At 30.4% G+C, this 22,146-nt stretch overlaps 1 protein-coding gene across 1 annotated transcript in view; it reads right to left on the bottom strand.

Moving 5' to 3' along the window:
* Positions 1–17,898, bottom strand: part of LOC122270604 (degenerin del-1-like) — a gene marked incomplete in the record, with an annotated part of 44,913 nt that extends 27,015 nt beyond the window's left edge. Inside the window, 7 exon segments of the mRNA XM_071178109.1 lie at positions 1,692–1,809; positions 5,387–5,706; positions 7,437–7,565; positions 9,619–9,694; positions 13,233–13,279; positions 15,195–15,240; positions 17,822–17,898. Coding sequence (XP_071034210.1) covers positions 1,692–1,809; positions 5,387–5,535 — 267 coding nt within the window.
* Positions 17,899–22,146: the final 4,248 nt, after the last annotated feature.

Genomic DNA, 22,146 nt, shown 5'->3' with positions numbered 1-22,146 from the left:
AATTTTATATCAATTAGCGGCAACACTAAATCACATAGTCTCAATAAAGTAAACGAAGGAAATAAAAATTAAAATATGACCACCGACGTCTTCAGGGGGTACCGGCCCCGGTAGCCATAAAACAAAACCATTTCTAATTGAGGGAGAAGCAAATGCCTAAATTAACTCCCTCAGTATCCCGATGGTTTTGTATAGAAGTTTTGTATAGAAGCATTTGCTTCTCACTCAATTAGAAATGGTTTTGTTTTATGGCTACCGGGACCGGTACCCCCAGAAGACGTTTGCTTCGGTGGTCATATTTTTATTTTTATTTCCTTTGTTTCCTTTATTGCTACTTTTTTTGAAAATTCTGCTGCTTTTTAGCACGTTTTTTTCAACGAAGTCTTATCTATTTAGAATTGTAAAAAAAAATTTCTCTTTTAGTATCACATAGTCTCATTCATTTTCGGCAGGTTTTTGAACTTATTTAGAGAAGATATACTTTTAGATCTTTAAAAGTGATGAATTGGTCAACCATGATGCCAGATGTCAACACTATAAAGGGAATTCGGGACTTTTTGGGAAGAACAATTACATTCAGTACCTAAAAAATGCTTTAGAATGACTGACACCAATTACTGCAGGTACACTTGAACTGTCAATTTAACAATTAAGCTGTCTAAGTGAAGACACATTGTGAAATTACAGCGTGATTTCTGTAAATCACTAAAAATACGTTGAAGAAGGACCATACCCCTGATTGATAAATTGTTTGTTTCAATACGTAATCACAGTTTCGTACTTCCCGATGTCGCAGAGTACTAAGCAGGTATGTTTTATCTGTTGGATTGTATTTTCTTTATCAATTTATCTTTCCATCAGTAATTCATATCTATAACTTTCGATATTTACATCTACTATCTAATGTTGATAACTTTTTCTACCTATTGGCTTATTCGTATACTAAATTCCATTTAAAATCTTTTCTGTAGTTCAGGAGATAATTGATGAAATTTGAAAATTCAGTAATTGTAAAGCCAATATTCACTCACAAGCCCATAAACACTCGCTGCCAGCAATGAAAAATCTGCTTAAGACGTGAATGAAAAAACATTAGAATGGTAATATAAGTAAAATGTGCAAGTGTATTTTACGACAAACGCAGAAGAATGAGAAAAGTCACAGATACGTAGCCGGGTGCCTGTAAGGAAACTTCTTATTTTGGCCTGAAATGCCTGAGCTCTTTTAAGATGGTGTCAGGACAAATGACACCGGGCATCATGGGAAAGAAAATGGATTAAATAAACGGATAAAATACGTTACAACATGTATTTACACTAGTTATAAACGTAGAATGCGACGCGACCCAACGAAGCTATGGTTCTTTACACTGTGAAAGGATCTGATACGAGTTTCACGATTCTGTTCCTATAAGAATAAGCTCTGTTTTCTTTCTTTTTTCTACTTTTTTTTTGCTGGGGGCAGGGGTAAACTAACAAACATGAGGTTATTGAGTATATTGATAGATTAGAGCGCCCTGTAATGTTATATTTTCACGCAAATCAAGCAATAAAAATAAAAATCTTATATATTTAAATAAGGATCAAAACACTAACTTTCTACGAGAAACCTCCTTTTTTTAATAAAATGATACTTAATTGATTCTTCCCCCAAAGTTCTTCAATTATAATAATCAAATGAGCAAGACTTACGCCTTTGTACATATTTAAGTAGTTGCAGTATCTGGGGTATCTGCTGCACACCTCTTCCTCGGAATTGAAAAAAACACATTTATGTGGATATATATTGCAGACATATCGACGGCGTCGTCTGCAAATAGAAAAACATAATAAAAGTTAAGATCAAAAGTCAAGAAATTTTAAAAAAATTTTCACGATAAATACATTATCAAGTTTTGAATAAAAACTTATAATTCTTATCTCTTTCTTTCGGAAATTGAAACGAGCAAAAAAGGGAAACAAGCTCTGGTTCAAGAGAATGAGACTTACACGTTTGCACTGTAATTAACATTCTTTTGGTATATGAAACAATCACTCTAATATTTTGGACAACAAATTGGTACAATGTACAGTGCGCAAAAAAACTTAAAAATAGATAAATAAATAAAAATAAAAATTTTTAAGAAATAAAAAATTATAATAAACGACCACTTTAAATAGCTTTCTTAATGATCGGAACTTTAGTTTCTACTAATCTTAATTGTTTGAAAGGTTGGACTTAAATATGCTTATTAATTAGGGCATATTATATTTTAAAATATGAAATCATACCAATTATTTAGAAAAAAAATGCAAAAAATCAACATATTTTTTTTTTATTTTATTAATAAATCGAAGGAACTAAAACAAAACATAATGCAAAAGTTTTAAGTTGAAAATTGATTTTTTTACGAGTAAAAAACCTTTAAAACCAGTTTACTATCCCGAGTTATTTCGAGCAAATGAAAAAAGTTAAATATTAGTTTTTGTGTGATAGTTCTTAAAACAAGAGACGACACAAAGTTATACTTTTCAAACTTCTGTGAAGGAATACGCCATTTTTTTTTTACTCTTATTGCTATGTAAATTCAGCAGCCATCGAATATACAATAGCACAAACCACGTGAGCAGTCTCACAGTCCAACATCAAAACACCCAAATAAAACTTGCCAAACTTCCAGTCACAACAAATTATGTTTTTTGCTTCCGGCGGAGTTAAAACGTGATAAAACAAAATGTATTGACAAATTCTGCTAAGCCCGACTTTTCTCGGGATGATAAATATTTGTATATATACGTAACCGAGTTAACTCGGGATAATCAGGGACGCGGTTAACGTTAATTTTATTTTTTGAGTATTCTATCATAATTCAAGAACTTTTTAAGCGAATTAAAAAATCTTGCATACAGTTTTAAAATTTGTTTATCAATAAAATGAAAGAAAAATTTGCGAAATAGTAACTACAGTTATAGTAGTAGTACCATTTTATTTTTGTTTTTGCCGTATACCTTTTTAGGCAGTGGGGGTGCGATTGTTCCTGTTTTTCAGAGGCGCCATCTATGGCCAGGAATTAGAAGGGCGGGTCACATTCACACACAAATGAGAACACACAATGAGAGAGAGAAACCTCCATGCCTTGTCCGGTATTCGAACCCAAGACCCCTCTGATGCAAGGACAGTTCCCTGCCTCCTACACAGGCCGGTCGGCTGTAGTACCTTAACTTTTAATAGTAGAATACAAAATTTGTGCGGAATCTATAGAATAATTTCTGAGAAATCAAATTTTAAATATACCTCATTTTCAACCATCAAAATTTATTCGGAGTGCCCCTATTTTTTATTTTGCTGTCTAATAGTAGAATGTAATTTTAATTTGATAAACATTTTATCCTCATTAAATCTTAAAATTAATTACAAGATTCATCAATGGGTGGAGATGCCAACTACGCAAAGCTCTAAATCAATCATTTTATGCAAAGTTAATTTTAATTTGAGACAAGACACTTACTAAAATGCAATGTAATTTTAAATTTGAATTTTTTGTAGCATAGATTTCGCGCTTCATGTTTTGTGCATTCTAAACAAAGATTTGATAACTAAAAATTCCTTTTTGTTACACTACACTTTCTGTAACGTAAGTTTTTAGTGAAATATATTATATTATAAATTTGATAAAATTAGATACCAGATGTTAAGCAATTAAAAGGTTTTTTCCTAAATCGTTTTTGTTCAAATATTTGGATTTTCAGTAAGTGCCTCGATTAACGGTTTAAATGGTAATGGTATTTAAGCTAAATCTTTCGAACAGTTTCTGAGTTGTATAATTTCTCAGTCGTGTTTTTAAATGTCCGTTTCAACCAGTGTTGGCGCAAACTTTATATTTTGTCATTTGAAATTATAATTGTATAAGAATTTGTTCACGAGTATGTTCAACCATTGCTAAAACGTTGCCGTACACATTTAATATGATGATTGTATTCAGGAATACAATTTTTTCCATTGTTAACGTTTTACATACAGAATTGAGCGTCAGTTGTACGTTTGGAAGTGAAAATTATTACATTTTGTCATAGTTTTTCCGTGGAAATTCTCGATCAGAAAACTTTATCATTTGCTTGTCACTGCATTTTTTTTTCTCTTCATGAAGAAAACAATTTCATATCTGGAATTTTACATCTTCTTTACGATACGTTATTGAATAATTATCAAATAAACTAATAGCGGGGTGGGGAGGACTGTTTGTCAGGGTGCTGGACGCACGTTCATGAGAGCGGAGGTTCTAATCAGCCCGGGTGAGGACTCCCCGTGTAGCAAATGATGGCTGGTGCACGTTAAATCTACCAGGTTTAAGTCCTCTATGCTCCCATAGCAAATTATACTTCTGAGGATACAGAATTGGAGTTTCTCTGGTATTAGTGGCTTCATAGATTTGACTTAATGGCCTACAGCAACAACAAGAACAAACACATTAGTACACTTCGAACCCGTAATGTTATATTTTATTAAATAAAATGTGCTGCACGCGGCTGCTTTTCGGTCACGAAAATTGTCTTGATCTTCTTCAAACTTCGATGATTCTCAGGGATTTTGAGCTAACTAATTATTAAGACAAAATTTCTCAAATGAAACTGATATTCAAGAAGAACGATAAGTTTTTAAAAGGAAGTCTTAGTTAACAGATCCACAAAGCAAGATTTTTATTTGCGAAAGTAGTCAATCTAAAAGGCTTGAGAAAAGGGACCTGGATAACCTGATTTGCAGGGAGTTGGACTAGTGTTCGTGAGTTCGCATCCAGCCGGCAGAAGACTCCTCAAGTAGTAAATGGTTACTGGTGCGCGTTAAATCTACCTCTCGCAAAGTCCTCTATGTTCCCCTAACAAATTATACCTCTAACGTTACTGAATTTGAGATTGATCGTTACTGTCAAAACTAAGATCTGTGAATGAATGGGTCCGCCATTTGAACTAGTATGGAGAATGGATGTGGCAGAAGTCGAATTCTCGGCCATAGATAGCGCAACTAGAAAAGACGATCAATCGCCCCCCTTGCCTTAATGGTCTTAGTCAAAAACAACCAACAACAAAGACATTAGTACACTTCGCACCCGTGATGTAATTTTTTAGTAAATAAAATGTGCAGTACATGGGTGCTTTTCGGTCTCGAAAATTGTAGTGAGTGGCATGTCTTGGATCATGCTCATCATGTGATGGACATACATCCTACCCAGACCGTCATCGATATCCCATAGTGCAGCGCTAGTGCGACGGAAATAAGGTATCTGCATACCTTCCTTCGTTATTTAAGTTTTGAAGTATAATAATTGAATGCAGCAAAGCCAAATGTAAGCTTAAATTGAACATGTAAAACTGCGAAGATTGCATTTTTTAAATATAGAGAAATTACTTACCGATTCGCATTACAAAAAGTTATTGCTGGTCGATCTATGGTTATGGGTCTTTCTACTCTTTCGATTGAAACAGTTTCGTGGGAAAGATATTGTCTTGTGAAATCGAAAGCGAAGTACAAAAAGGCGCTCACATTCAATGCAAATATCATCAGTTTAATCCATTTTACTTTCGTAGATTTCGACGTAGCGACATCTGCTATAGAAGATATGAATGATCTCTGGAATTTTTTTACTGTCAATGACGTTCGTTCAGTCTCAGTTGTTTTTTCTCCTTTCCGTTCGACTCTTACTTCAAACGCTCGAATAGTATTCTTTCTTTCCTATTTTTTTTTATAAAAATACATATTAAAGTTACAGATATTTTGTAAATTACAGTGAGTTCAATTCATTCGTTAAAAGGAATTAAATTTTTCACTGTGCCAACTACGTATACGCCTAAAGTAAGTAAATTCATCGTGTTATTTGAAAAAAAAAATTTTTTTTTCTACAGATTTGTTTCATAATTGAAAATATGGCCCATCATACTAGGTAGTTTTAGGACTTTGAAATGTAATTTGTCACAAAATATCTCTTCTACCTCTTATAATTCTAAAAATTTCAGTTGGTGGTTTAGTAATAATTTAAATTGATAATTTGCATTCACTAACCGTGTTTCCATACTCTGTTCTAAACATGAGTAGTCTATAAGTTTCAAAATGATGAAGCTTTAGCTTTTTCATGTTGTTTGATCCTTTAAACTGCCTAAATTGATTAAATTCTCATCAATAATTCAATTTTTTACATGCGCGTCGGTTTTGAAAAAAACCCTGAAGTTTTCCAAGTTTTCGCAATTTTCACTGTGCAAATTTTTGCTTGTTTTGTTAGAAGAGAACGATGTAGAATTCATCATTTGGAGGAGGTTTAATTTTTCAGTGTGGTAATTACACTTTTTATGCAGAATTTTCAAAACATTTACAATGGAATATGGTTCTTTGACTCTTGCTATAGGTTATCTTTTTTATAAGATTTTCTCCAAAATCATTAAGATTTTGGGGAAATGAGGAATAACTGATCTAGTATTTAGTATTACTCGAATATATTCATCAATTGCTTTGTGGTTACATACTTTATTTAAAGTCGTTCACAAGTTTAGTACACCTTTCCACAGCCTGGGTGTGACAGGAAAATTTTTGTGGTTCTCTAATACGCATAGTGTCAGAATTGATGAGTGATTTAATATTATCTTCCCTCGCAGCATCGAGGAAAGATATACAACTCATGGCTGTTTGATACGAATTCCAGACCGGGCTTACATCAACCACAGTGATGACAGATCAGAGGGTAGAATTCCCTTGCCATCAAGCTCACCGTGGGTTAGTTCCATCAAAAATTTCTCCATGAGGGAAAATTTTTCCCAATACTTGATAGAGAAGTTGCCTTATTTTATAGATTTAATTCAAAATTACACCTCAGTGCCTGCGGTCAGTGTGTGTGGGGGGTAGGTGAGTACTTTGTTCAGCCTGCCATGGAACCAAGGATGTATTAATCCTCGTTAAACATTTCTATCATAAAGTACTCGACTTCTCACTCTGGTTGTGGGTTTAAAGAAGCGACAGTGCCATCCCTTCTGCAAAGGATCAAAATTGTGATGGTGTGTCTTTGAATCGTTCTCAAAGAAGGCTCCCCAGACCATCGCCAATAGCCCGATGAACAGCTCTAGTGTGACGTAAATAAATTACAACAACAACAAATTGTAATTATTATTGAAAAATATTTTTTTTAATACTTCAAAACAATATTTCAGAAAAAAATGGTTTTCCAACAGTGCTCAAAAGTGAAATTTAGTCATAACTTTGCCAGAGGATGAAAACACACCAATACTTTTAAATGAGTCATGTTTTGGTTACCTTTTGGCATAAATATTTTCCCATTTTATTTAGGAAGTCTGCTTTTACTTAATAATGCAAGAGAAATACTTTATTTTATAAACTGAAACTCTGAAGTGAGTAAGATAACATAAAAGAATTGCAAGTGAGGTTATATAAAAAAAAGCACAGATAACAATACGCACCTCTTTCAAGTAAATGACTGTATAAAATATAACTAAGAAGATGCTGAAAATTAAATCAGCAAACTGGATGATAGAGAAACCAGTCCATAATCCTAGGTAGCCTCCTACGTTGCTTGCTATTTCAATATGCTGTTAAAAGTTAGATGTTAGTTCGAAAATGTTTTAAATATTTTTTTCGAAGAATATTTGTAATGTAATTTAGAGTATATAGGCAATTTAATGCAAGAACATCCAAAATGTTAGAAAATAAATTTATATTGTTCTTTTGAAGAATAGGGCAAGCAAAGTAATCATTTTTACACCATTGTTCTTAAACGAGTAATCAATACTCTGTAGTCTAGATTAAAACTTGTCCCTGTTTCCATTAATATTATGGTTTAAAAAATAGAATAAATGAAAATAAGAAGTTGGTAGAGGATTTTACCAGTTTTTTTTTCTTCTTCTTTTTTTTTTTTTTTTTTTTTTTTTTTNTTTTTTTTTTTTTTTTTTTTTTTTTTTTTTTTTTTTTTTTTTTTTTTTTTTTTTTTTTGCAATGAATAAACTTTCAGGAATTCCATTTTTTTAGTATATCATTCGATACGTTATCCAACGCAAAAAACATACTTATTTAAAATGTTTACTAGATTACACACATTGATTAAAGGTGATTATATAACATATTAGTTAGAATCTTTTGATTTATTTCGAACAAAGTAATAGAACTCACTTCATTCGTTTTAATTATTCATAATATTCGAACTATTAGTTAAGGGGATACTACCAAAACCTCATACTACCCGTTCAAAATTAGAAAAATCCTTCGAAAATCTATTATTTGGTTTTGAGATATTAAAGAAAGTTACAATTTACTAAGCAATAGGCAACAAACCGTGTTTAAATCATCAGAGTTTTTCGTACGGAGTCATAAAATTATGAATTTTTAATGGTCAATACTTCAAAATGTAGTTCGCATTGACAAAGTTGCATGCATTTTCTCGTAATGGAATTTTTCAATGTTCTCAAAACTTCAAAAAGTTCTTCTCACACCAGGTTTCGTTTTATTGTTAATAAAATTTTCTGATACTCTTCGCTGTTTTTTGCTTGATTTTAAATGCATTTTATTAACTCAATATCATATTTAATTAATTGTTTTAATAACTAAGCAAACATATTGAAGCGCGCATTTTAAGAAATTTTTGGCGACAAAATAAAGATGTAATGCCATTATATTTTTATGCGATTAACATAACCACTTATACTTATTTGATTGCTTATAACAAAGTTTTTGGAAAAAAAAATTTATTTAAAAAGATAAAATTCGTTCGCAAGGAACTTTTTAATTACCAGTAATTAAAAACCATTTTTTAGATACAACTTTTAAACTAATTATTATTTTTTTTAAAACTTTGCACACAGTCTTCTCATAAACTACAAAACAAATACTAGATATTTAGACAATGAATTATAAGATGCAACTTATACATTTTTATTACGTTCGTGTGTTAAAAATTCAGCAGCCTTTTTGAAATCATCAAAAAAACTTTGCAGTATTTCTAAAAAAGTATAATAAATGTTTCTAATAAATGTTGTTAGTATCTTTTTTAAAAAACATGAAAACGTATTTCAATATCTCACACAGTTTAATTTCTATGCAAAGTTAAAGAGTATATCAAATCGATTTGATTCTTTATTTAGTTGTTGTATTCAGTAAAAAAATGAAAAACTTTAAAAGGAAATAATAATTACTTTATAGGAAATAATTAATACTCCTCATGAATAAATAAATATTTTTGAAAAAGTCAATAAAATTTTATTTATTTATTTTTTTAAAAATATTTCTTGAAGACTTTGATATCTATATATTTTTAATATTTTATGTGTGAAATGGAAAATAAGTAATTAAAAGTACAAAGAAAAAAAGAGAAAACCAAGGAACTAAGTGGATTTTATACATATTCTGAATGCTGAAAAAATAATAGGACTTTCTCAAAGCTACAGAAAGTTAATTCCAAAAATTAAAAATTATATATATTTAAGATAAAGACCAAATACAATAATTGGTAATTTAAATCAAGTTTAGTTCAAAACCAACTATATCATGTGGTAGGACACAAATTCGTCTTAAAGCATATTTATAATCATTGTATTTACATAAAGCACAATTTTTCTGTAACAAAACATCTAAGTTTGCATATTTACTTACTTGTATTCTGGGCACAGAAGTCAGTTTTGTAAGTGAGAATTGGTTAAACGTTATCGTCAAAGATATGTTGTTCAGCCTGCAAAATATTACAAATTCATATAAAAATTATCTTCATTTTCATTCAAAAATATTTTTTATTAAGAAAAGAATTAGTGATATCTTTCCTGATAAACTGCTCATTGTTGAACCATAATAGTGGTAGGTTAAACTATTTGCCTCAATCGTAATAAAGTGTTAAGTTAAACCATGTTTTTGCCAAAATTTACTCGTTGTAGAGTGTAGTTAAGTTTGAGATATATAATTATGTGGTTTCAACTGATCATATTACTGCACTGTTAGAAGCTTTTGCGCATCTTAACACCAAAAGTGGTGTCAACTACTTCACAACTAAGTGGTACAGTGGAACACCATGCGTAACTCTCGGATCTGCACTGTAAAAAAAATTCGGGGGGTTAGAATACCAAAAAATGAGGGCCATTATTTACACCAAAGGAGGGATCCACTACACCAAAATAATGGATAGTTCCTAGTGCTGAAAAACACCAAGAATTTTTTTACACTACTTGGTGTAAAGAAGCCATTAACAATCGCCATTTTTGTTATCGATTTACACAAAAATTTATAGTTACGGTAAGATATGATAAACATAAGAAACTATAAAGGTATTTTTACGAGGAAATATAAAGTAAGAATCAGCTGTTTAGATTGTACATTCACATACACATACACATTGTACACATACATTTAATCCTAAAATAAGATTAGTTTATAAATTAATCACATGCACAGCAGAGAGAATATTGTTAAATTCGAAATAGGCTTAACGGAGCAGGAGTCGATAGAAATGATACATTATAAAACTATTTAAAACCGTTTGCAGAGACTAGAAGTTTGCAGATAATTAAAATACAAATATCCTTATAACACAACTAAAACCATATACATACTTTATAAAAACATATACAAACAAAACAAATATACATTATTATGATTGTATGACACGCATACATATTTTTAGCAGCAAACTTAAGTACCTGCAGATGAGAAGCAACATTGTAGACAACAGCAAATACTCACTAACTTGTTATCGGCTGTAAAAAATTACGGTCGAAATCAAACCACGCCAACATTGGAGCTCCCAGAAGTGAAGATATTCCACTTTTGGTGTAAACACTAGGGATTTTAGAGTGCAATTATGGCTTTCATACAACCTTTGAACTTACCCTGGAGGACGCACTCCCCCCTGATGACATTTTGGATCCGATCTACACGAACTAAACTCAGTCCCGGTTGTTGGGCTGCCCGCCTGTTCGCTTCCCGTTATTTTGGCAACGTTTTGTTGTTTTATCCATCTCATTCGCTTTTTAATTCTGTTTTAATCTATTTATTCACTACATTGTGCTGTTTAATTGGCTTATTTACATTGCCTTTCCTTGCTTTGCAAATTTTAGCATCGCCTTTTAATTGTATTTGATAATTGTTTTGTTTTACCACTTTACATCTTCACCTCCTTTTGTTTTACATTTGAGATTTTCTTGTTCTTCTGTCTTACCTGCTGTCAATTTGTCATCGACTGTATTGGTTCTTTGACCTATATTAACTTGGGACCTCCGTTTACCTGTGACCTTTTAATGTTTTCTTATGTTCACTTCAGGTACACGTTTTTTTTAATAGTTCACTTTATGTTTTACTGTTCTTGAATACATCAACAGTTTATACTTTGTGTCCTTTATATCCTGTCAGAATGTTAATGATCGCTTTGGTTTAGCGACCCAACTTACTCCGTAATATTACTCGTTTTAATCCTATGTACTGCCTGCACATGATGCATTACATGTCATACTGTACTTTCCTGCGATGTGTTGTAAAATTTTTCATTTGTGTCTTTGGCTCACTATAAGGGAAGCCCCGTTGGCTTCGGCACTATAAGGCGGGACTCTCGGAGCATTTTAATTATTTTGCTGCTGTTGCCATCAGACTCTGTAATGTTTACATAATGTTACTCTGTAATGTTACTTTTGTATTTTATGTACTTTTCTGTTTTTCTTGATTTTAATAAACATTTACCCGTATGCCCTAAATTGGGGCAGGTCGGGGTAAATATTTCATACAACCTTTGAATTGAACTAAATTTGGTGTTAATTTGGAAAAAAGAGTTAATTCACACAATTCTAAGGATGGTTTAACATCAAATTAACGTTTAATAATAAATTGTTTTCAGATTGTCAATGTTTCTCCACTTTAAGAATGTTATTTTACACTGCTTTGCACACTGTTTTGTTGTTTTTAGATTTACAAATTATTTTTAGATTGTCAATGTTTCTCTACTTTAAGAATGTTATTTTTCACTGCTTTACACGCAGTTTTGTTATGCATTAACATTAAAATTTTTAATTTATAATAAGATATGCTACACGTAAAAGTCAGTAAAGTTATTTTCACGATGAAATATACTTTAAAAAATTTTATTGCGTAGTGGTCACTGTTTCTCCTGTTGAGATATAAGCTAAATACATTTTTAAATACAGAACTGCAGTTGTGAAAAAAAATAACATAAAATTGACCAAATATCAATTGTTTGAAAGAATTAGTGTGAATATATTATTAAAAATGTGCTTGTTTTTAAAAACGAAATATTTTTGCAATAAAGTTAAAATTGATCATGAATGCTCTTAAAAATATGTGTTGTATATAAATAAAAAAACAAAAGTAAAGGAATAAATAAATAAAACTATAACAGAGAAACAGTAAATTAAAACAGTGACTACATACACTACAAAAAATTATAGATAACTTTAAAACGCTAACATCAAAAGTCGTGGCAAGTATACGCCAAAATATATTACTGTGTATAAAATAAGAAAAACTAATATCGAATACTTTTGTACAACAATTCTTAAAATATAATTAATTTTTAATCAAATATGCACTCTGCACAGAGCACTAACTTAGCAGCATCAAAGCTGGAAGAAATTGTATATTATGAAATCTTTTAAAAAAAAATATCAGATTTATGTAAATCTTTTTGTGAGAATATAATTATCTTTATCATATAGCTAAAAATAAACATGCCTTTTATGAGATTTTATTTCTGCTTCTATAAAATGTTCATCTTGTGAGGCGGAAAAGAAACTTTTACCTTTACGTGAGAGAATTTAAACAAACCGTAGAGGTCTAATGGATCCAAACTTAGGTCAAAAATGGCGAAAATAATCATGAATGCAGTAAATGCATCTGGTATTGGTGTAAGGTTTCTAATGAATTCGAGTTTAGATTAAACAACACCCTTTAACGTTTGTATGAACTTTCGATTCGTTATTAACTGAAAATAGTACACGATTTTCGGGGGTTTTTCATCACCGAATTCGGATAGGCATTGCATCAATTTTTTTACAGTGTGTTGCAGTAAATTTGAGCGAAATTATTCACCACAGCGATTCCAACATTGCTAAGTGTATAAGGGTACAATTACAATTGCTACAAATATTTTCAATGCTTATTTAAGTATTAGATTGCAAAAATGCTTTTTAATAAAAAATGAACAGGAATAAAATTACATTTTATAGTTGTTTTCAGTAAGTTTTGTATTTATTAAGTCATTTCAAAAAACTCACTTGCAAAACAATGCTTCCTTTTCATCTGTTATGATAGATGAGTTGCACTAAAAAAATATGAAATCATTATACAGATATAGTGCCTAATGAAATAAAATCTATGAATGAAATATAAATGCAATGATTTTCTTGCTTGCATTGATTACGTATGATTCAGGTGTTATGTATATCACTAAATCATTGGGTAAGTCTTTGTTAGATGACCATAAAAGGAAAATGTAAAACTTAATATATCCGATAATTTTTAATCGATTGCAATAGATGCGGTTTCACAAGAAATAGTTTAACTTGTTTACTAACTTAGCGAAAGCGTAGTTTTTCATGAAAATAAAAAATAAGAAAAAATTTAAAGTATATGTTCCTTGGGGTTCAAATATTTTTCGTTAATTAAATATTTAGTTCTTTTTTTAAAGCCCGCGCTTAGAAATGTCTCGGAAAAAATGCGTAAATAACAATTTACTTAATTGCTATTTTATCATATTAAAACAAGACAGCCAAAAGATACTAAATGAGATGGTATTCAAACTGTTTTCTAAGAGAAAAATTGTTTATTCACTGCTTTAAACTAATACAGTTAAACAACCAGAATTTTATTGCAATAACTAGGCCCACCTAATGGTACATATAATTGTGTACATGTTATAGCCTAGAGGGCTGGTCTGTCAATCTCATGACTGACGGAATAGGGGTTCGAGTTCCAGCGTTGACACCACATTATTTTCTCCATTCCCCTTTAAGACGCGGAAAGTTTCCATTGTCCTGCATACCCCAATTTGTGACCCTGGAATATTGAAATACGATATTCCCATTCACGCATCCACAACCTTACAATAAAGAAGGAAAACTTTAGAGATAATTAGTTAATACCCTTTTTCATATTTAGCAACAACATTTAAGACTTTAAAATGTTTTAGGGACCGAAAATAAATAACGAAATAAACAAGTAATTTTGAACACCCTATGCCAGAAAATCAAGTAACAAGATTATAACTTTGATTCTTATTTGCAATAACTGCATAAAATTTCATAAACCTAGCTTAAATACTTACGCAAATATGGACATTTTTATAAAAAAAATTAAGTTTTTTGTATTGTGCAATAGCTTAAATAATTCAGTTAATAAAAATATTCACTGAAATCAAGCAAATTTTTAAGCACATAAAAAATAAGTAAAAAATTTGTGTTTTAAAACTTGAAATTGATATAAAAAAAAGGATTTTACGATAAAATGTATCGACATCCTGTGTAACGGCACTTGTAGCCAAAATTTCATCCGAATTTTTTACAGTGTAGACATTACCTGTACTGTATTAAACAACAAATTCACTAAAATTAAAAACTAATATTTTGTCTGCTGAAACTACTTATTATTGTCTTGACAGAGCAGAAGAAATAAATTTGCATTTCTCTATTTTTAGTTTACCAACTATCTTTAATTTTGCATAATTAATAATTTAGTATTACAAAAACAATGTCATTAAAATAGTTATAAGAAGAAACTGAACATTTAAAAAAATTGTCATCCAACAAACTGATTTTATGATTTTCAAAAACTGTAGAAAGTCAGGTTATGGAAACAATTATCAAAAGATAATGTCTTAGTGAAATAAGAGTTAAAAACATGAGCACACACAACTCTGCAATTACTCAAAAGAACAGTAAGAGCAAAGTAAATTACCATAAATTTCTGAAATAGAATATCAAATCTGTTTCGAAAACTAAAAGCTTTTGCCAATCAAAAGTCTATCTAAAACAGGAATGGCTCAATCAAGCCTCATTCTCTTATAACTTCGAAATTGTGAGTACTCTTACTATACCAAAGCTTAATATAATGTTTCCGAGACAGTTTACTTCCCTTCGTAAATACTTCCAATAATCAGCTAGAACTTGAGTCTGAATTCAAAAATAATGAATATAATTACGAGAAACAGACCAAAAACATTTGTTAAACATATAACTTACCGGTACTTCCCCTCCTCTTAAAATTTTTACTTCATACGATTTTTCACTGAAAAAATAACACAATCAAACTATAATTTGTTAATTAAATATGTGCATGCTTTGATTTTATTTTTTATTATAAATTTTAGGACTTTAAAATGACTTATGAGAGAAAAAATTTGTTTTTAGAAAATTTTGAATAAACACGCAGTTTAATATTATAATAAAATTTAATGATTAAAATTTAAATAGCTTTATTAATTTGAAATGAAAGGAAAGGAACTTCATAAGTCAACTTGTTGTCCTTTAGATTCAATTAACAAACACCAGTTAGGTTTCAGTTTACATAGAGTGTTTTCGTCGTAAACCCGAATGGTTAAAATCAAATGTGTCATTCCCATTACATGAGAAATAAGTTAAGTTTAAAAGTAGGTCATTTGTTTGATACAGTTTCAATCATGAAAGAATATCTAATCATGCATGTTGCATATCAATATGCATTTGAAAAAATAAATATAAATATATCCTCGATAAATATAAATATATTCGATTTAGAGTGTGAAAAATTGAAAAGATACCATAGTAGTAAGTTTTGATTTAAGGACTGAAATTTCAATTACAAGCTTAACCCTTTGACGCAAAATCTTTATTAAACAAATTTTTCATAAGTTTTTTTTTTTATTATTTTGTACTAATTTGGTTCATAATAAGAGAAAAAGATTATATTTAGCATTTTAATAATTTATTTTTATGAAATACTTTATAAAATACAGCATAAAACACCGGTGTTTATTTCTGCATTAAAGGTAAAGTCTTCCAAACACGGATCACTTTCAAACAATCATTTTTCAAATTCATACTTATTTGAAGTTATTTAGATCTAAGAGAAACGGTTGTCTTTCACTGAAATCTCTTTCATTTACAAAATTTCTAGACTTGAAAATGTGCATGAAAGAAAACTCAAACTACATTTTCTGAATTTTATATTCTGGAACAAATATGATTCCGAAAATCTAACAGATTTTTTGTCGTAACTATTAGACTGTATTTTACAATTAAAAAATACTAAAACACATTTTTTGTTCGTAATTAGAGCGCCAGAAAAATATGTAGAATGGACACCGGTGTGCCATCTGGGTCAAAGGCTTAATGATTCGAGAGGCTGAAGTTACCTATACTATTAATTCGTAGAGGCCATATTGTGAGTTTCGAAATCAGACAAAAGTCCAATTTCTCTTAATAAACATGCCATTTTTTTGACATATTTGGATTTGACCCTCAGAATATAAGAAAAGGAGTAGCCGCAATTTAGAAAATTTGGTACCAATAATTTAGGAGAACAGTGGAAAGTTCGTTGTTTTTGGTGCTGATTCCATTTTTTTTGAGCATTTCAAAAGATTTTGAGAATTACTTAAGACAAAAAATTATTTTTGCGCTCAATTTAAAAACTCGTTACTCCATAGATAAATTATTTTAAAAAATATTCTTTTTTAAATTATTATTTTTTATTATTTATATTATAAAGGTGAACATTGTTTGAACAATATATTTTGCAAAATTTTTACCATGTAGTTTTTAATGACTAAACTCAAAAACTGATATTAATTATTAGTATAATTTTTGAGCTATGCTAATATCTATATCACCATAAATGTGTGGTTAATACTTTTTATGTTATTTTTTGCATTATTATGTGCACTTATTATATTATTATAATGTGTTATTGTAATGTGTTATTATATGTGTATTATGTGTATTATTATAATGTGTGCCAGTTTCATTAAATTCCCTGCATAACTTTTGGAGTTATGGTCATTTTCATTTATCATAACCATAGTAATTAGTATATTTGAAATCACCTGTTTGAACGATTGAGTTTGGCACTTAATTGGATATTTGCACTTCAAGAAAAAGAAAAACATGTACACCCTCACATTTGAGCTATGTCATTAGCACCGACTGATCGCTTATAAACAAAATGGCGTGTTAAAGCCGAGCTAAGTTTCTCTACATTAGTTGGAATGCTAATTAACGTGGTGCTAATTAAATACAGTGCTGTATCACACATGGAATTAATTGAAATATCATTCTTTCCCTTTTACTTCCTTTACTTTATTTAAATTTAATATTTGTTCTAATATTTGATTGTAACCTTGATGTATTTTTGTTTTGTGTACCTGGCATTTTCGATGCATAACTAGCTTGTTCTATATGGCTTTATGTTTGTCTTTGTATTATGTAAGAAATGTATAGTGAGAGAATTGAAATCTTCGTGCAAACATATATAAAATGCATCATTTAAGAGAATTTATCTTGACGGACTTGGCTTACTCGAAATAGAATGGAAATAACAGTTGCTAACGTAAACAAATGCCAAGCTTCAACAAAAAATCAGGATCGAGATACCCCTACTATGTCACTTGCAGGTATCCCATTCACAAATTTATTAGATTCAAATTCATTCAGAGTGATTTTATTTCCGTAGGTTTAAGTAAACTTTAAGTTGCCTCTTTTGCAATCGAAACGAGTTTGAACGACAGATTATTTCAGGCGTCAAAATTGTAAATATTATTCTGTTGCCAGATTAGTGGAAAGTAAATGCAAAAGGAAAATAATTAAAAATAATTGTGCTAAATTTTATCACTTACAAGCAAGATTTTCTGCCACAACGGATTATACAGCTTTCTTTAATCGGATTCAAATCCTTTTCTTGCAATAATTGCCCTATGCAAAGATTAGAAAATATGTTAGATAATATTATGATTTATTGTTTTTATTGTTTTTAAACAATTTTAACAACATGTGTGATAAATCCTACAGAAAATGGAAAGATAGAGGAACAATTCTCCGTGAAGATAAAATAACAGAGATGGTAACAATAATGCATTGTAAAAAAAATGCTGCAATTTTTACTGCAGCTTTTGACGTATTTTTTAGAGCACTGGCGTTGTAACGATAAATGGAATCAGTTTTTGCTTTGAAATCAGTCGTTTTTTGTCACGTGAGCTGGAAAACCAATCGGAACTATTTACGCAGACTAAAATCGTTTGCTGCCATTTTCATTTAATTTTAAAACATTCGTCGTGGTTAGCTCGTATTTTTACATACTAGTAATTATATTATATATGCTATATAATACTTTTATATTATATTATTCAATATTAGGACAGTGGTAACGGTTAAAAATAAACTGAAATCTGTTGAAGCTGATAGAATTCCACGGGTAAGTAAAAATTTGATTTATGAAACTGGAAAACTTAAAAAAAGAACATTTGTTATTTGAAAACATCTACAAGATGAATGTACTTAAGACTAGATTCATCAATGTTCAAGATAATTGTGCCGATTATCAAGTGAGTTTTTATTTGTAAAAATAATTCTTTAATATTTATTGTGCAAAATGCAGTGCTTATATTTATAATGAGTTAATTAAAACTTTCAAAAGCATTAAATTTCTTACCAAGAAATAGATAATGCGATTAAATTAAAAACGTGTACAGTATATTTAATCTCGATAATGATGGAGCGCGTGTGCAATGTTATTTGAATATATTTTATATTTCTCTTGTGTACGCATATTTTATCGATTTTATGTAATAATATGACTTATCCTAGCTTCCATCCATTTAGAATTTGCCAGCAATCTGATTGTGTTGTTTCGAACTTTGACTCTATTCTTAATTTGTATTTCATGAAATTACCGCATAAGGCATTAGATAAATATTCTTCTATATTAAATGATAAAGGAGGATAATTATCATCGTTATTTGTTTCCAATGTAAAAGTTTATTTTTTATGATTTTAGTTAACTTTGAACTTTAGTTAACTTTAGCACACAGAATTATTATTCGCATGAATATGGTGATGTGTGAAACGTATATGTTACTTGTGCTTGTTTTTACCACGTTTATATCAACTTGCCTTCGTGTATGGTTGTTAGGGTGGAATTTTGTAATCGATTTTAAACTAACTTCCCGACTAGCTACAGACTTCAAATTTGGCACATAGTTTAGAATTGGATGACAATGCATGAAAATGAAGTGGAAAAAGACATACAAAGTAAAATAAAATTAAACTTAGAGAAAAATTAATATTTTCGCGATTGTCTTTTGTTGTCGATTCGATTATTTCAAATGAGTGTCACATGTCAGTTGAAAAGTTTTGTGTACAGTGAGTGAAAGTAAAATTGAGATTTTGGAAGTGAGTACAAAAAAAAAGTTTAAATAAAAATAATATTTTTAAAAACCATGTTTTTGTAGTGGAGAATAATAATTAAAAAACAAACATTTGAAAAACAAAAAACGTGGGGCGTATGAAATACATAACAGTACACTACATACAGTACATACATTACAGTAAATACACATACATATACACATTTTCTTACTCATACACATGCACAACCACATCCACATTCAGATACGGTTACAGATATACATACACATACTCTCATGAACACATATACTGTTACTGTTGGGTATTTCATGCGCCCCACGTTTTTCAAATTTTTGCTTTTTAATAATTATTCTCCACTACAAAAACGTGGTTTTTAAAAATATTATTTTGATTTTGATTTTGTTTTGAAGATTCTCTTAATCTTTCCTAATAATTATAACAAACTGAAATTTTTAAGTCTCTTCATTTATTATATCCTGGCTCCTTTGAATTATTCTCATGACTGATATTAATGAAGCCTATTTTGTTTTGATTTGTACAAATTGTCAATATCAAAATGATTTTCGATACTTTTCATGCACTCCGCAAAATGTTAGAATAATAGCTTCAATGAAAGCTAATTCTGAATTATGTTGATATTTCTGTTGTATACACAAAAGCTTGACAACTTACGCAAACTACCCATCTATTTAAATGAAATAAAAATTATGATAGCATTTTCATCGAATTTCAGGACATCAGATTATTTGAAACAATATATTTATGAAACAAAAACCCGTCGGCGTTGCATACGCTACTTTTTTATAAAAGAATCCTGTTATACAATCCCATGTGTTAGAAAATGCTCATCTGTCACAGAACTATTCAATAAAATCATAGGAAAATGCTTGAAAATAAATTTTTTTTTAAAGATTGAATAAATAATTTTTAAATAATCTATATTCTTGCTTGGTTGATGAGAGGTCAGCGAATCCAATGGTCACTGGTTTGAATCTTGCGTGGGACAGGGATGTCTATATCTGTGTTGTCCTGTATTGTGTGAATATAACCCATTCTATAATCGAGTATCTGTGGCTATGTGAAGTTGCTCAATACCGTTCCTTAGGCTTACAGGTGCCTACCAGGTAATGTTAAAAGAGCTACTGGCTTCTTCCGTGACAAAGGACGTTATACGAGCAGCTTAGTGTCGCAACCAAAAATTAAAAATCAAAACATTAGTCTATTTTTGTTAAAATAATAGCGTACTTTCGAGCTTTCCATTTTTGTGCATGCATCAAAATACTGAGTCTTTTTTACTAAAAAAATCTTCCACCCAGTAATATAACTTATCTAAAATTGGATATAATCCAGTGATAGAAATATCAACTTGAGTTTTGTCAAAACAAAGGTACTTAGCAAGGAAATGTCGGTGCACTATTGAGGAAGTCATGCCATGAAAGCTACAGATATTGCTGCAGAAATATCAGCCATTGAATCCCGAGTTACTCCTAGTTACGGTTTCAAAGATAGCGAAACCAAATCCATGGAGTGACGAAGAGAAAGACAAGGCCAAATGGAAGACCCTGATCTTAAATTGATTGAATCTGCATACTGGCAAAACTTTTTCACTACCACTAAACAGTATTGAGCTATATGAGATTCGCTTCATATTGCAAATGGCATGTTGCATAGAAAATAGAGATCTGACGGCGGATACAGTCTGTTCTTCCCGTTTCAAGAATTGCGGATGACTTGAGAGAGCTGCATGGTACTTCAACCGGAGGCAACTTTTAGGTAATGAAGACTGAAGAGAGCTCGTGATCACTTGGACCGGAGCAAGTTAAGACAGGATGTAGAGAGAAGTGTTATATCGATTTACTGCACAGAAAAATACAAAAAATAAAAAATTAAAGATTGCGTATTAAGTGCCACAAATGTGATATTAGTGTACTTAACTGTTTCAGCGGGTAGAAAAAACCTATTACCAAAGTACCTATAATATCCACCCTTATTGATATAGACGGTTCTCATTACCAAAACACTTATATAGGCAATACGAGTAGTATTTTATATCTCATTAAATTAAGCGTCACTTGTGTCAATAAATAATTTGAGATTTTTACAGGTTTTCGAAACAGGTACCAATATTTTTTCGCTCGCAAAAATGATTTTAAAAATTGTATTAATCGTTACTAAGTATTTTAGAGTACTAAAAATAATAAATTTTGCTTTCAGTACGAATTAAAATTTTTAAAAAAAGTTTTGTATCATCAATCCAAATTAACGGAAGAAGGATATTCTTATATGAGAACCGTAAAATTTTGGCAGAGTGTTATTGATTATTGTGTTATTATATCGATTGTTATTGATTGCAATTATGTGTAATAAATTTTATTAATGGGTGCAAATTTAAATAAAGAATTAATCTTTAGATTAAAAAGTTTTAGTAACTGAGAAAATGTACTTATTCATCTAGGAAACCCTCCCCCCATCAAAAACTGCTTTGTTATCACAGATTCCAATCATGCTTAAGTAATTTTTGCAATAGTTACTATTGATAACAGATTACATTTGATATCATGTTAATTGTAGTTTTTCATAGGCACTAAATACATGCTGTTGTTGCTGTTCATTTACGTCGCACTAGAGCTGCACAATGGGCTATTGGCGACGGTCTGGGAAACATTAAAACTTTTTTTCCGAAGACATGCCATCACAATTTTGATCCTCTGCGGAAGGGATGGCACCCCCGCTTCGGTAGCCCGACGACCTGCGCGCGAAGTCGAGCACTTTACATGATTGTAAGATTACGAGGACC

This window comes from Parasteatoda tepidariorum, chromosome 2 (assembly GCF_043381705.1).
Source record: "Parasteatoda tepidariorum isolate YZ-2023 chromosome 2, CAS_Ptep_4.0, whole genome shotgun sequence".
NCBI lineage: Eukaryota > Metazoa > Arthropoda > Arachnida > Araneae > Theridiidae > Parasteatoda > Parasteatoda tepidariorum.
Note: the sequence above shows the minus strand (reverse complement) of the source record. Positions and strands in the feature narration are given on the sequence as shown.